General features: G+C 37.0%; 1 protein-coding gene across 3 annotated transcripts in view; it reads right to left on the bottom strand.

Moving 5' to 3' along the window:
• Dpit47 (DNA polymerase interacting tpr containing protein of 47kD) overlaps positions 1–15,681 on the bottom strand; it is a 231,963-nt gene that overhangs the window by 50,410 nt on the left and 165,872 nt on the right. For all 3 annotated transcript variants that reach the window (XM_090389624.1, XM_090389626.1, XM_090389625.1), the window contains one exon: positions 787–877. In XM_090389624.1, the coding sequence (XP_090245750.1) occupies positions 787–877 (91 nt within the window). The remainder of the gene's footprint in view (positions 1–786; positions 878–15,681) is intronic.

Below are 15,681 nucleotides of genomic sequence, written 5' to 3'. Positions count from 1 at the left end.
AAAGCAAAAACTTTCCCCTTGACAGAGTTATATCTTTAAGTAGATACCATTTCAATACACTGTATTGTAGTTCCTTTATCTGGAGATTCCTAATGTATGAAAAGTCACTTCTGATAATCAGATCAAGAGTACTTTCTCTTGTTCCCTCTAACATACTGGTTTAGAAAACAGCCATCCAATAAAGCTGTAAAAGTTCTGCTACTGTGTGAGTGACTACCTATAAATTCCAGTCAATTTATGGAAAGTTAAAATTGTCAATTATAAAAACATTCTAATTTACTGGCCCACTCTATTTGTATGTACAGTTGTTCATTATATTCATCATAGAAATTTGGTCTAATAATAGCATACTCCCACTCTCTTATTTTTGTTTTCCCCAGTTATGTCACACTGACTCAACATTACATCAGCAACCCATGCCATAACTGTTGATGATCCTGTCAAGTTGTGAGAATACACCTTACATTTTAAGTGCTGCTTCATCATGAGCATAACCCCCACACCTCCCTCCTGTAATTAATTTGTCATTTAAGAAAAATCTCCATTCTGCATAAATAAAATATATACATAAAAAAACCAGTCTGAATTAATGAAGTTCTCCATTTCAGCTCCAGTACATGCATGAACATGTATATCAATTTAAAATTATTTCAAAATGAAAGGAAAAAAATTCTTAAAAATCCTGTATAAAATAAAATATGGTCACAATATTTTTTATGTATCAACACAAAAAATCATAAACTAAAAGCAGATCTGTAAAATGCCTTAATGGTAGAAAATACCTACTTGTATTTTGTTTGGCACATAGCCACCACAAGTATCCCACTTAGGTTTGTTCTCTGGAGAACCAAACATTACAGCCAAGTGATCAGAAAAACTAATAAGAAAAATATGATTAAGTGGACAAATTCATAAATCTGTGTTTATAAGCAAATACTCATTTCAGAATTATATTTTTTAAAACAGATTACATAAGATTTTCAGACAGACTACTAACAATTCCTTTCCTTAACTTTCAGCAAAGTAAATTTTTTTTAAAACTAAATAGAAAAACTTAAGTAGAATAACCTGGTTAATTCTATTTATATACTTCCAACAATGAGCATTTGATTTTAATGGTGCCAAAATGACCCGGGTTATAATGTGCCAGGGCAAATTTAAATTTCAAAATGATTGAGATTTTGGTAATCTTTAAAAAGTTACTTTGTCAAAGTTGGATACATATACATCAATAAATAAAATACAGTACAAGAGTAAAAATAAATTGCCTATTTTGTATATGTCTCTATATATTTATAGCTTGTAAAAAATTAAAAACTGCTTGTAAAAAAATTTATCTGGCCATTGTCAGATAAATCTGACTGAGTGTATGGGCTTAGATGTTTAAAAGCGATAAAACATGCTTAATAGATAAAATGGTGCTGCACTGCTCACACACAGGAGGATCATCAGCCCTCAGCAGAAAGGAATGAGTCCTATGCAGAGCAAGAACAACTTCCTCTTTATAATTGCTATGCAGACTAGACTGCCATAATTTGATCACAGGTTTAATCTGATATAATTTGTTTGTTACCACATATCTTGCCACCGAGAATACAACTTATTACAGATTTATTGGCCATATTCTGTCCAGAGGACTGAGAGGACAAGATTATTCATCAGGGCTGCCAATTTGGGCTGTAGTATCAGCAAAATCATTTCCTCTAATCCCAATAGGCCTGAGAAACCAGCACAAGCAAATATTGAATCCATCTTCATAGAGATTACATATCATCTGTAGAATCTGGGACAGGGTTGGATGAGTGCTGTATCTAATCACTGATAAAGCTTGTAATGCACTCAAAGAATTCCAATAGGTGTATATAATAAATTGTTGGCACTGGCAAGATCTTGTGTGATCCAAGGCTAACTCTACAGCTTGTAGCTCTGTAGCATATATACTGCATTGAGAGGTAATCTGCCCCAGATATAGTAAGAGCTGAAAAAACAGTATCAGATCCCGTACACATGATTCTGACTTCATGCCATCTGTGTAAACTGGCAAGAAGTCAATGTTCAGCACAGTGTGCAGAGAATGTTCAGCCCTCTCATGCACTTTGTATGCAGCTGATGAATGTGTTGAAGAAATGTCAACTTTCTGTCAAATATGAATCTAAGAATTTCATCTCTTCTACTACTGAGATGGTGCTATTTCCCAGTCTGAACTCAGGTTTGGGGTGAAGGTTATGCTTGCAAGAAAAAATGAAAGCAAACAGTCTTCTCCAGTGAGAATCTGAAACCACTGGCCATTGCCCAGAACCTAAGGCAATTAATGGCTTGTTGCAGTCGTCTTTCAATAACCCTCATGTTACATGACTGTGAAAATATGCTTAAGTCTAGAGTGTACTGTTTTATTAGCTGGAGGAAGTTGTTCAGTAATGGAATTTATTTTAATGAAAAAAAGCATAACATTTAAAACAGATCCTTGTGGTTCTCTCTCTCCTGTTGGCCAAAAGGACCAAGAGAGGATCCTACTTAAACTTGAAAAAAAATAATAGGATAAAAATTTTTCCATAAAAATGGGAAGGTAATATCTTAGACTGATGTTATAAAAATCTTTTAAAGTCCCAAATATCCAAGTTGCATCACATGCTTTTTCCATATCAAATAAAGAATGGACACCAGATGATTTCTTTTGGAAAGCATCTCAAACAGACATTTCCATTCCAATTAAGTGGTCCAAAGTGAACATGTTCCTTGGGAAGCCACATTGAATGCAGGAGAGGTCATTTGATTCTAAGTACCATAAAAGAACATTGACCAATCTGTCCAAAAATTTGCACAGGCAGCTCCTCAGAGCAATAGGGCAGTAATTTGTTGGAAATTTAAGATCACTGCCTGGCTTAGCAAAAGGAGGGATAGTTGCTCTGCACCAGGTGTCTGGAAACTGCTCTTCAAGGAAGATTCTATTTATAGGAAGAGCAGGTGGTGGTGCATGGAATTTGGTAATCTTTAAAAAGGTGTTCGATGCGCCAACAACTACCAAATTAAAAAAAAAATATATAACATGCTTTAGCATGTTACATATTTTTTTAAAATATATGCATTTATGCATTTTAAATGTGCATTTAAAAGCTGTGAGACTGGCTGTGGTAAGTTATTGTTGGAATATCCCCTAGGTTTTGTTTAGTGCCTTTTTTGCTGATATACATTTTGAATTCCACTGTGGTTTGGGAAATGGTGGAAACTGGGTGGATGCTTTTGAGATTGCAATTGCAGCTGCTCAGATAATAGTTTCTGCTTCTGACTGTAGCGATATCAAAATTTGCCAGATCTTGAAAGGCTTTCCAGTTGGACTGATCAATCTTTCATTAAGGTAAAAAGGAGTCCCCCGTTCTTTACTCTCTTAGCCAACGCTTTCTCATATGCAGCCTTTCTCATATATCATGTGCAGCAAATTGTTGATAAATAAAGTTGAGTTAAAACTTTGAATTTTCTTTTCAGAAACCCACTGTTCATACATATATACACACACACAGAGAAACATACACACATATATATAAGGGTATGCAAACTTTTTATGATTTTTAAGGGGTTCAAAAACATTTTTGATTTAGATCTGAGTAGTTTGGGAACCACTGCACTAGCCGATCGATCCTGGGTGAGCCATCCAAGGAACACCTACCATGTCAAATCAGGGATTAAAATGGTGTGTTGAAGCTGGGCCCCACCTCAACCACTGGAATCACCTCCCTCTTTCCGAGTTTCCACAGATTGCACTTCATGGCATGACAGATTGCTATGATGTTAGCCTGGTACCTGGGCTGTGGGCATTGGATCCCAGTGATGCTAATCTATAGGATCAGCAGAATCACTGGGAGGTCTCTTTCACCAAGTACAAGTGCCCACGTTAAGGAGTTCAAGGGAATATTCATCATTTAACCAAGTTGTCACAGAAATATAATCACAGAACAAAAACATTTTGGTATTCTGATAAGTCATTATAGCTGAGTAAGAAAAATCATATTTGTACTTTGTGACAGGCACCACATTCTCTTTTTAGGACTTGATTCGCATTTAGATTTGTCCACTATGCCAAGCGATCATATGAATGGCACCTAGCATACCTTTTCTACTGATCAAGAAGGCAACCCATTTCTTAAACTACTGAATTAAACAGCAAACAGTATTTTTGTTGTTCCATTTATGCAACAAATGGAAATTATCCAGAAACTTTTTGCTGCATACAATAGAGCAGTGGGTCCCAGAATTTCAGATTTCACACACCAGTAAACTCTTGAAAAAAATTTTGTGGATTGGCATAGTGTCCCCAACTTTATTTTATTTTTCCAAATAAGGTAGAAAAAGTCCTTTCAGAAAAAAGTACATATTAACACCATAAAAGCAGAAAGGACATAATCTACTTACAATGACTGTGATGCTAACTGCATCTTTATTTGAGAAGAAATAAATAATCTTCTACCTTTATCTACCATTACTTTTATAAAACACACACATATTTACAGTTTTAAATTTTACAATGTTTCATTATATCAATATCTTTTATTTATCTGGGTGGTTATGTACCAATTAACCATTTATGAACATTTACCTCATTGTTCCTATCATAGTCCCTTATATTGTATCACACTCTTCCTTATCACAGGATACGTGTCACCATGTGACACTAACTTATACCAAAGAAATATAGGAAGAAAAGGTTGCCCTTACGAAGAAAGGCTTAAATTTTGCAAATTACAGTGTCTGGAGACTAGGCACCTGCCAGGTGATCTGATTGAGGTGTATAAAGCCTTGAATTGTTTGAGCATGCTCAATGCTGATAGAATTCTTCCTCTTGCTCAGAACAACCATTTGAGAGGGCATAAATTCAAATTAAGGAAAGTACCAACTGTGTGGTACTACACTTAAGGTGGTAGAAAACGAAAAAGACCTGGGATTAATTGTGCAGTCAGATATGAAGTTTTCTGAGCAATGCAGACAGGCTGCCAGGGCAGGTTATGGGGTTTTGTCAATGATATATAGGAATTTTGCTAGCAGGGAAAAGGAGGTGATTGTCCCTCTGTATAAGGCAATGGTCAGGCCATGCCTTGAGTACTGCGTACAGGTCTGGAGGCCTCATTTTAGGAAGGATATAGATTTACTTCAGCGTGTACAGAGAAGGGCAACAAGATTGGTGAGGGGAATGAAGGAATCCTCTTACCAAGAGAGGCTTAACACGTTCACTGTTCCCATATATTACATTTGCGTGACCTGAGAAGTCCAGATATGAAACTATCAGATTAATCAAAGTGTACGTAAATATGTACATATAGCTATTTTGTATATTGTATGTAATGTTTTTTATGTTTTTTTTTTTTTTTTTTTTTTTTACTATGCATCATATGTGATGCCTGGACTTGTGAATACAAATTTACTCCTCCACGTCCATGAATCACGTATGATTCACTTACAACTACCCGCCAATTTTATTACTTTTGAGGTTATATTGTTGACCTTGAAGTGTTTCGGCCACGGTCACAAGTTATTAGTTACTTTCTAGTGTGAAAATGGGTAGTCGTGGACTTAGTGACGAGGAGTTGCAAAGAATATTGGAGGAAAGTGACTATGAGCCAATTTCTAGTGATAGCGACGATGATTACGTACCAGAAACAGTTTCAGAGCCTGATATTGACAGTGGAAATGAAATGAAACAAATATTGACACAATTTATGGATATGGCAGGTACATCAAGGCAACATCAAGGTTCTGCTAGTGTTAGTAAAAGTCCTTGGACTTACAACATTTCTCCACCTCAGAAGGAAACTTTCATAGGTTCATCCAGTATCCAAAATATTGACAGTATAATGGAAAATGGTAAAGCTTCTATAACCCGCATTTATTATAAATTTATAAATGAAGACGTCATGAATCTTATGGTGAATCAGACAAATTTATATGCTCATCAGGTTATGAATAGTCAAGTAACAGCGAAAGGAAGAATGCAACGATGGAAAGATACTAATGAAAGTGAAATGAAAAAGTTTTTGGGATTCATCTTATTTTCAGGTATTGTTTCATATCCAAGATGGGAGTATTATTGGAAAACAGACCCTATGTACTATCATCCATTGTTACATAATTTTGGAATGACTTACAATCGTTTTACTAACCTACTAAGATGCTGGCATTTTGCAGATAACACAGCAGAACATTCTAATAGATTGTATAAAATTCAACCCCTTATTGATCTAGTAATTACAAATTTACGTAATTTATACTTTCTCGGGGATGTTGTTGTTATCGACGAATCTATGATACCGTTCAGAGGTCGGCTTCTATTCAGGCAATATAACCCTTCAAAAAGTAACAAATATGGATTGAAAGTATACAAGTTGTGTACAAAAGATGGTTACGTTTGGTCTTTCGATGTTTACAACGGTCAAACCCCGCAAACCCTGCCAGGAATCGATAAACCTAGATGTGTGGTTATAAAGCTATTAGACAGACTAATAAACCAAGGGTGACTTCTAGTTGCAGATAATTATTATATTAGCATACCTCTTGCAAATTACCTGAAATCAAATAAAACAGATTTGTGTGGTACACTTCGTAGTAATAGATTGGGAGTTCCTAAGAAAATAATCCAGAAGAAATTACACAGGGGCGAAAAAATAACAATGCAAAAAGATAATATTGTGATCACTAAGTGGCATGATAAGAGAGATGTTTTGATGTTGTCAACATGTTTTGGTGATGAAATGAAGAAGTGTGGAAGAAGAAATGAACAAGTAAAACCAGAAATGATAACTGAATACAATAAGGCAAAAAAGGGGATCGATGTATCAGACCAACTTTCAAGTTACCAGTCACCAATGAGAAAATCATTGATATGGTATAAAAAAATTGCAATTGAATTAGTTTTTGGGACAGCAATTGTGAACACATTCATAATTTTCAATGAATTGCAGCAAGAGAAGAAAGACAAAATGTCTCTTTTAGAAGTGAGAGAGGCAATCACTAAAGAATTGATGGGAATCAAAAAGGAACCAACCTCTAGTACAACCATTTGTCAATCTTCATCTCAGCATTTTCTGTCGGAAATTCAGAGGCTTTCCCACGGTAAAATTCACAGGAAAAGGTGTCACGGATGTTACGAAGAAGCAAAAATTGCTGGAAAAAATCCCAAATTGGCTGCCAAACAAGTTCATACTGAATGTAAATCATGTGAGAAGCCATATTGTATTAAATGTTTTGAAAATAAACATAAAAATTAGTCTTTTTTCAGTTTTTTGTACTTCTGAAATAAAATACACTTTTCTTAACATTTTGTAATCTGTTTTATTTACTCCTAACATTGCATGTAATTTGAAATATTTGATGTAGCTATGTGTAAAAACTAGGAAACTTTTATGCAGGTTCATTAACTTTTCTAAAAAAATATTTTCTTGTTAATAAGTCCACAAAAGATTAAAAACATAGGTCAGAAGTCCAATTTTTTAAAAATGTTTAAGCTGGCGAGACCCTTGGGAATCACATATGATGCCTGAACTTATTACAAAAAACGATTGTGCATCACATGTGATTCCCTGGACAGTGAACGTGTTAAGTTCTGCAAATTGCAGTGGCTGGAGACTAGGCACCTGCGCGGTGATCTGATTGAGGTGTATAAAGACTTGAATGGGTTGAGCACGCTGAATTCTGATGGGATCCTTCCACTTGTTCAGATTACGAACCTAAGGGGGCATAAATTCAAATTAAGAAAGGACAGATGTAGAATAGATGTGCAGAAATTTGCCTTTAGCCAGCAGGTGGTTAATTGCTGGAACAAACTTCCATCTGTCGTTGTGGAAGTTGATAGGTTGAATAAATTTAAGGAGGAACTGGACAGGCATTTGGAGGGAATGGTGTGATTTTTTTTTTTTTTTCTTTGCTGATGCTGCATAAGCTCATACACTTGCTTTCTTGCATCACATGCCACTACTACTACCTGATACTTTATATGCATCCCATACATTCTTCTTCTCTGCCATGAGCCTCATTAATTCATGTGACTTCAGTTTAGGCCTAAACCTTGAACCGTATTTCTTAGTTGGAATGAAAAGCCTAGTAACCTCCAAAATTAAGTCCCTGAAGGCTTCCCATTTAGAATTCAATGTTGGTAACATCATCATCTCACTGTACAGAATTTAATGATCCCACTGTACAGAATTTAAAAACTGTCCGAGTCCACTGTAGTCACCTTTACGGAAGCAAAAGCCCTTCCCTTTAGCCTTGATTTGTAGTTACATTTTCAAGTAATTCCAAATCAGTACATTGTGATCACTGCCACCCAGTGGTTCCTTTATCTGCAAATTCTTATTGCATGAATAATCACTGCTGATAATCAGATCAAGCGTATTACTCTCTCTGGTTGCTTCTCGAACATGTTGCTATAGAAAACAGTTATCCAATAAATCCAAAAAGTTTGGCTAGTATGCGAGTGACCATCCCACAAGTTCCAATCAATATCTGGAAAGTTAAAATCCCCCATTATAAGGCATTCTGATTTACTGGCCCACTCTATTTCTCTGCACAATTGCTCATTATACTCACCAGATTCATTAGGCCTACAACACACACACCTACTCTCATTTTTCCTTTCCTAGTGCTTATTTCACACCAACCAGACCCAACACCGCATTGTCCGCCAACATGAATTGGATGCATTTCCTTAGATTTTATGTTTCTTAACTAACAGCATAACCTGCTCCCTTCCTGTCCTGTCTATCCTATCTGTACACATTGTATTCCCCAAATTCCAATTCTGCACTGCTTATATCTGTGTGACACCACATCTCTGATATCCCAACAATATCTGCTTTTGATGTCTTGACTAGCACTTCAAGCTCATCAAATTTATTAACTATACTCCCAGCATTGGTGTACATGCAAGTATACATGCACCTGTTTCTACTCTTAGTTACCCTAACACAGCCCATGTATTTACTTGTTCTATTTTGATTCCCAGCAGTCCTGGAAATCTCCATTACCTTGCTTTCCAGGCTGCCGTTCATTCTAATAGAAGCAGTGCAAGAATCACTTTTGCCTCTACTTGCGGCCACTGTTAACCTTTTAGTCTGTGCATCCTCCCCAAGCTAGCAGTTTTCTGACACACCTAACACTGCCTCGATAGCATCAGCAAATATTCTTGCACCCTTTCTATTTAAGTGTACCCCATCCCTGTAGAAGCAGTCTCTTCTGTCAACAAGCACAGACCCGGCTGAAAAAAATTCTACCCCCTTGAGCCTTGCACAATCTCTCCAGGGCCGAATTGATCGACAAAGCTCTCATCATATAATCCCTTCTACTGTGTATGGGCAGAATTGCAGACACTTTCACATTCAACCCTAACTCCAGACTTTTTTTCAACATTGACCTTTACTTGTTGAGTAAATCTGCAGATCTCTTACTCTTAACGTCATTGGTTCCAACATGTACAACAACATCACGTTTTGTGCCCTTAAAAGATGATATCTGCTCTACAATGTCATCAACTTTTGCCCCCTGGAAGACATACCCTTGTTCTGTTCTGTTCCACCTATCCTTCTTGCATAGTATATGCTCCGTATCCCTGACAATAGAGTCACTAACAATAACTAGTTCCTTTGGGATCAGCACATTCTGCCTTGGAGATTGTCTCTGTTTTGCCTGATGCATAGGGTGAGCTCTGTCGTTGAGCTGGGCAGCTGAGAGCTTGATGGGCCCCTCATGTTAATTTTTTCGAGTGCATTTACCCTACACCCGAAGCTCTCATAGATGCCCATCAGAACACTACTTTTTGTGATGTGTGAGTAATTAATGTGACTATTCATGATGTATTCAATAGTAAGAAAAGGTGGGGGGGGACACATGCTCTAGGAAGTAATTAAATTTTTGTACATGGAGTACACACAGTAAGAATTACCCAGCTCTTTGACATAATGTGGCCTTAATGATGCCCCCACATATGCACAACTCAGACATTCTCCAGTCACTATCTCTATCTGGCAGAGTAGAGGCAGCAAGATAGTAGAGACTAGCTGAACCAAGAGCCTCATAGAGAGTTACCAACAGGGTTGGTCCAGTGGACCACGTAGTGGCAAACACCATTTCAGAGCTGCACACTCTAAATGTAAGGAGGATTGGAGCTCACAATGATGCCCAACGTAACCTCAAAATATATCAATCATACTACATGATGGATGAGATGGGTGGATTGCTGGAGCTTTTCTCTGGAGACTAAACATGGGATTCACCACTTTAAACCACCCCAAAAAGCAATGTGGTAGTATTTCCCATTTGATGGGAGTTATCTATCACCTGGTATTGCCTGGTAACACAGAGGGGCAGATTTCCTATGTGTGGTGTGGGTGCCACACCGTGATCGCTAGTCATTGGTCATCTGGGCAGTCACCTCCAGTATACTAGATTCTGTGTTTCAGGACTTGCACAGTAGTTACAGCCGTGGTTACTAACGGTCCCACCATCATAAAAGTGTAAATAGAGTATTTGGTAATTGCAGAACTGAACTTCATCAAAATTCAGTCAACTTAACTCAATTTCACCTGAATATCAGTTTCAACAGTGTTTTAATTCCCAGGTAGCAAATCCTAGCTTACGATATTTGAGAGAATGTCTCTATGACAGCCTCAAACTCAAACATCAAGGTGCTTGATGTACTTTTTAATTCAATAATTCTGAAAAGTGTTCATAATGGCTTTTCTCACCACTTCTAACCTTATCTGTAAATCAACTTATTTTCAGATGTTGCCACAGTTCAGTCAATCTAGTTAATCATTTACCCAAAGTCAGCCAACAATGTGTGCACATAAGCTTCAAAATCTTTTTTACTACAGTGACATATATTAATTGAAATTGTAAATCTATATTTTCTTTTAGCACTTCTTTTTAAGTCCTCCAAGACAGCATAGTGGTTTCACCACTTGTCACTTGTTTAGAGAGATGGTTTGATTTCTGTCAATGACTGGAGGAATTTCTAAGTCCTCTTCAATCAAGGCTGTAGTTAGCCCATCTCAAGCAGAGGGAGTAGTAGCAGTAGTAGTAGTAGTAGTGGCATGTGATGCAAGAAAGCAAGTGTATGAGCTTATGCAGCATCAGCCAAAAAAAAAAAAAAAAAAAATCACACCATTCCCTCCAAATGCCTGTCCAGTTCCTCCTTAAATTTATTCAACCTATCAACTTCCACAACGACAGATGGAGTAACCCCCTCCAAGTTATTTCAACTCAAAAAGAACATATAATTGTAATTGGTCTGTGGATATACACTCCTATAGATAACAACACAATGTATACACTATGTACACAATGGTCCAAGTTGCTGATGCATCTAAAACTCCACAACAACTTCTGTCCAGATAGCAGTAAATGTCTGCAAAATATTCATCCACTTTCACAGGGTGGTATGCAGTCCCCTTTTCAGAACAAAAATTAAAAAGATGACAAGGACAGCCTATTACGACCAAGTGCTCAACCACCTCTTTCAATGCCCTCTCTACTCCAGATTTTAGGCCTACCATAACAGGAGCATTATCAATGCTAATCACCAGACAGTTTTTTTAAAGGAATCCTGTAAGGTTTCAGGTTGTTCAGAAGAAGATGCTCAATATTGTACTTTGGAATGTAGTACCTGTAGTACTGCATTCCAAAGCTGGCACTGAGAACAAGCTGCTTTTGATTTTATAATTTATTTTTATTATGAAAAGTCATCATGATCGCTTGGAATCACCTTGATTACTACCACCTGTAGCACTTGAAAATGGCACATTTTTCAGCTATCACTATGACTTCTTTCCCTATCTGCTAATTTTCACTAATGATGCCTTTGTTCCTTCACAAACATATTTTTTTTGCTATTTCATCAAGAAACAAGTTTCTTAACGATGTGTCTGCATGGGTAATAGAACTGAGAGGAAGAATGCAGTACAATAAACAATGCAAATAAACATGTCCAATAAACAATGCAAATAAACAAACATATGGATTTTTTTTTATATTTAATTTTGCATTTCTTTATTTTTAAAAAATTTAAAACAAATTTAAAAATTCACAGAATTTCTTTTATAATTCCAATTTTAATACTTTCACTATTTTTTTTGCAAAAAATGAAAGAGAACAAACTTGGTTAGAACTGTAAGATGGAGGAGAAGCCAAATTGAGTCAAAAAGATGGATTCTCTGAAACCTGGAGAGCTGGAAATTATGCAGGGTGAACACAATCACCTGGGAATCCTATGTATCAGGACAACATTTTAGGATATGCTGATATTCTGGCATGACTACATAGGTCAGAGGTGATTACTGTTATATTTCATTTTTGGCATTTGTTTACAAACAAATATGCATAAGGAAAATATGCAGAGTGTAGACCCTGCATATTTTCTTTATGCTTATTTCTTTGTAAACATCTGATTAAGTCAATTTCCTACTACTTGAAATTGAAAAATCCCATCTACATACTCTACACAAAACACACGTTACCTTTTCCAGATTTTAAAATGCGCTGAAAATAAAATATTGCAAATCTTAAAAAATTTATGTTAATCAAATCATGTATGTATATCTTCTAAAATTTTGGAGTTAATCAAATGTAATTAGGAAACTACTTGACTGGAGTGCTATTCATATCAGCAGCAGCTCTGCATATTTTCCCATACAGGAAGAAATTAAGGGGTGTAAGATATATTGACTTCAGCTGCCTGGATGCAGACTAACATGATCAATACAGCAATTAGGTAATATCAATCCAGGTATATTCAGCTGACTGACACACAAGGTGGTGGAAGCAGGGGGGAATTCTTAATTTTAAAAATTGAATATTATAGCTCTTAATGCTCTTGATAATGAAATGTGTCCAAATAAAAGTATTTAATTCGAAATCATTCAACTAAACAATTTTTAACTGCTGCTTTGTTGAACATCCTGTATACAATGATCCAGCACCCTAATGCAGCTGCATTAGGGTGCTGAGTCTGGAGGGGGGGCAAAAGAAAGTGAGAAAGTTTCATAAAAATAAAAAAAATAAATTATACTGCACAAAGGCCCAAGCTCATAATGACTGCCAAGTATATACACAACTTTGGATTATTATCAGTACAAAAAGTGCTTGTATCAATAAAGACATACACATTAGCATTAGCATTAGTAGAGGCATTTGATGCAAGAAAGCAAGCTTATGCAGCATCAGCCAAAAAAAAAAAAAATTAAATAAATAAATAAATAAAAAATAACCACTTCCACTTCGCCCCTCTGTTCGTTCGAAATACCTGTCCAGCTGAGCCTTAAACTTATTTAGGCTATCAACTTCCACGACAAGGGATGGAAGTCTATTCCACCAACCAATCACCCGATGGCTCAAGGCAAATTTCCTCACGTCTATCCTACATCCGTCTTTTCTCAATTTGAATTTATGCCCTCTCAGGTGATTATTCTGAGCAAGAGGAAGATTCCCATCAGCATTGAGCATGCTCAAACCATTCAAGGCTTTATACACCTCTATCAGATCACCTCGCCGGTGCCTAGTCTCCATACACTGTAATTTGCAAAACTTAAGCCTTTCTTCGTGAGAGCACCCCTTTGTTCCATTCACTAATCTTGTTGCCCTTCTCTGTACTCGTTCCAGCATCTCTACATCCTTCTTGAAATGAGGCCTCCAGACCTGTATACAGTACTCTAGGTGTGGCCTGACCATTGCCTTATACAATGGAATAATCACCTCCTTATCCCTGCTAGAAAAATTCCTATATATCATCGACAATACACCATGAGCTACTCTTGCAGCCTGTCTGTACTGCTCAGAAAACTTCATATCTGCCTGCACAACCACCCCCAGGTCCCTTTCATTCTCTACCACTGTCAGAGTAGTACCACAGAGTCGATACATTGCTCTGGGGTTGCTGTTTCCCATATGTAGTACTTTACATTTGTCAATGTTAAACTTCATTTGCCACCTCTCAGCCCATCTGCTCAACCTTTCCAGATCCTGTGCAGTAGCACAGTGTCAGTAGTGTCCTTGACAACCCTGCCAACCTTCGTATCGTCTGCAAACTTGGACATTAAGCTTGATATACCATCATCGATATCATTTATAAATACAGAAAACAATAATGGACCCAATACTGAACCCTGAGGGACTTCACTAATAACATTAGTCCACGATGAGTAGTGTCCATTGATTACCACTCTGTCTTCTCCCCCTCAACCACCCCCCTTATCCATAACAGCAATTTGCCTCCAATGCCACACTGCTCCAATTTGTGCAGCAGTCTTCCATGTGCAACAGTATCAAAAGCCTTTCTAAGATCCAAGTATATAACATCAAAGTTATTCCCTGCATCCAGTTCTTTTGTGACTGAATCATAGTATCCAATAAAATTGGTCAGGCAAGACCTTAACAAAACCATGCTGTGTCTGAGCTATAACTGAAGTCTTGTCTAGATGATCCTGCAGTGCTTCCATTAATTTTCCAGGAACAGAAGTTAAACTAACAGGTCTATAATTACTTGTGTCGCCCTTTGATCCTCCTTTGTGAATTGGGGTCACATTTGCACATCTCCAGTCCATGGGTACTTCCCCTGAGTCCAAGGAAGCTCTCATAATTATGGCTAAGGGTTTGCTTACTTCCTTTAATATAACTGGATAGATCCCATCCACCCCAGGGACCTTTCTTGTATTTATCTTCAACAGTTTCTCCTCCACTTTACTCCCAGTTATTTCAAGATTCTCTAGCTTACTGCCAGAGTTGAATACACCTCTGGCATTCCCCTTGCTGAATAACTCCTCATGTGTGAATGTCGATGCAAAATATTCATTCAGTTTGTTAGCTGCCTGAGCAGGATCATCAACAGTTGACCCATCAATATCAAGTGGACCAATCTGATTCATCCCCTTCCTTCTAGAGTTTATATAAGTAAAGGACTCTTTGCTGTTTTTCTTTTCATCCCTTGCCAAAGATTTCTCGTAATCTGCCTTCGCCTGGCTAACCACATTTGTAACTTGGTTACAGGTCAACTTGTATCTATCATAGGCTTTTGTGTCATGTGTTAATTTGTATGTATCCCATGCATTTTTCTTCTCTGCCATATGTCTCATTAGTTCATCTGACATCCACTTAGGCCTAAACCTTGAACAATATTTCTTAGTTGGTATGTAAAGCCTAGTAGCTTCCAAGATAAGTTCTTTGAATGCTTCCCATTTTGAATTTGCTGTTGGTAACATCATCAGTTGGTCCCACTGTATAGAATTTAAATACTGTCTCAGTCCATTGTAGTCGCCTTTACGAAAGCAATAGCCCTTCCCTTTACCCCTAATGGTAGTTACCTCTTTGAGTAAATCCCACTTCAGCACACTGTGATCACTGCCACCTAGTGGTTCATTTACCTGCAGATTCTTAATGCATGAAGAATCACTACTGATAATCAAATCAAGAGTATTACTTCCTCTAGTTGCCTCCCGAACATGCTGATGTAGAAAACAATCATCCAATAAATCCACAAAAGCCTTGCTAGTGTGTGAGTGACCAGCCCCCAAATTCCAGTCAATTCTGTACAAAAAAAAAAAAAAAAAATCTGATTATATTTAGTTGAATTCTAAATAAAATGGCATTGCTCATTAGCATAGTTAAAACATGAAGAAAGATCAGTGATCTGATCTTCATTAAGAATTTATA

This window comes from Mastigoproctus giganteus, chromosome 2 (genome assembly GCF_048544385.1).
Source record: "Mastigoproctus giganteus isolate SK-2022 chromosome 2, ASM4854438v1, whole genome shotgun sequence".
Lineage (NCBI taxonomy): Eukaryota > Metazoa > Arthropoda > Arachnida > Uropygi > Thelyphonidae > Mastigoproctus > Mastigoproctus giganteus.
The sequence above is the reverse complement of the archived record's forward strand: the minus strand, read 5'-3'. Positions and strand labels throughout refer to the sequence as shown.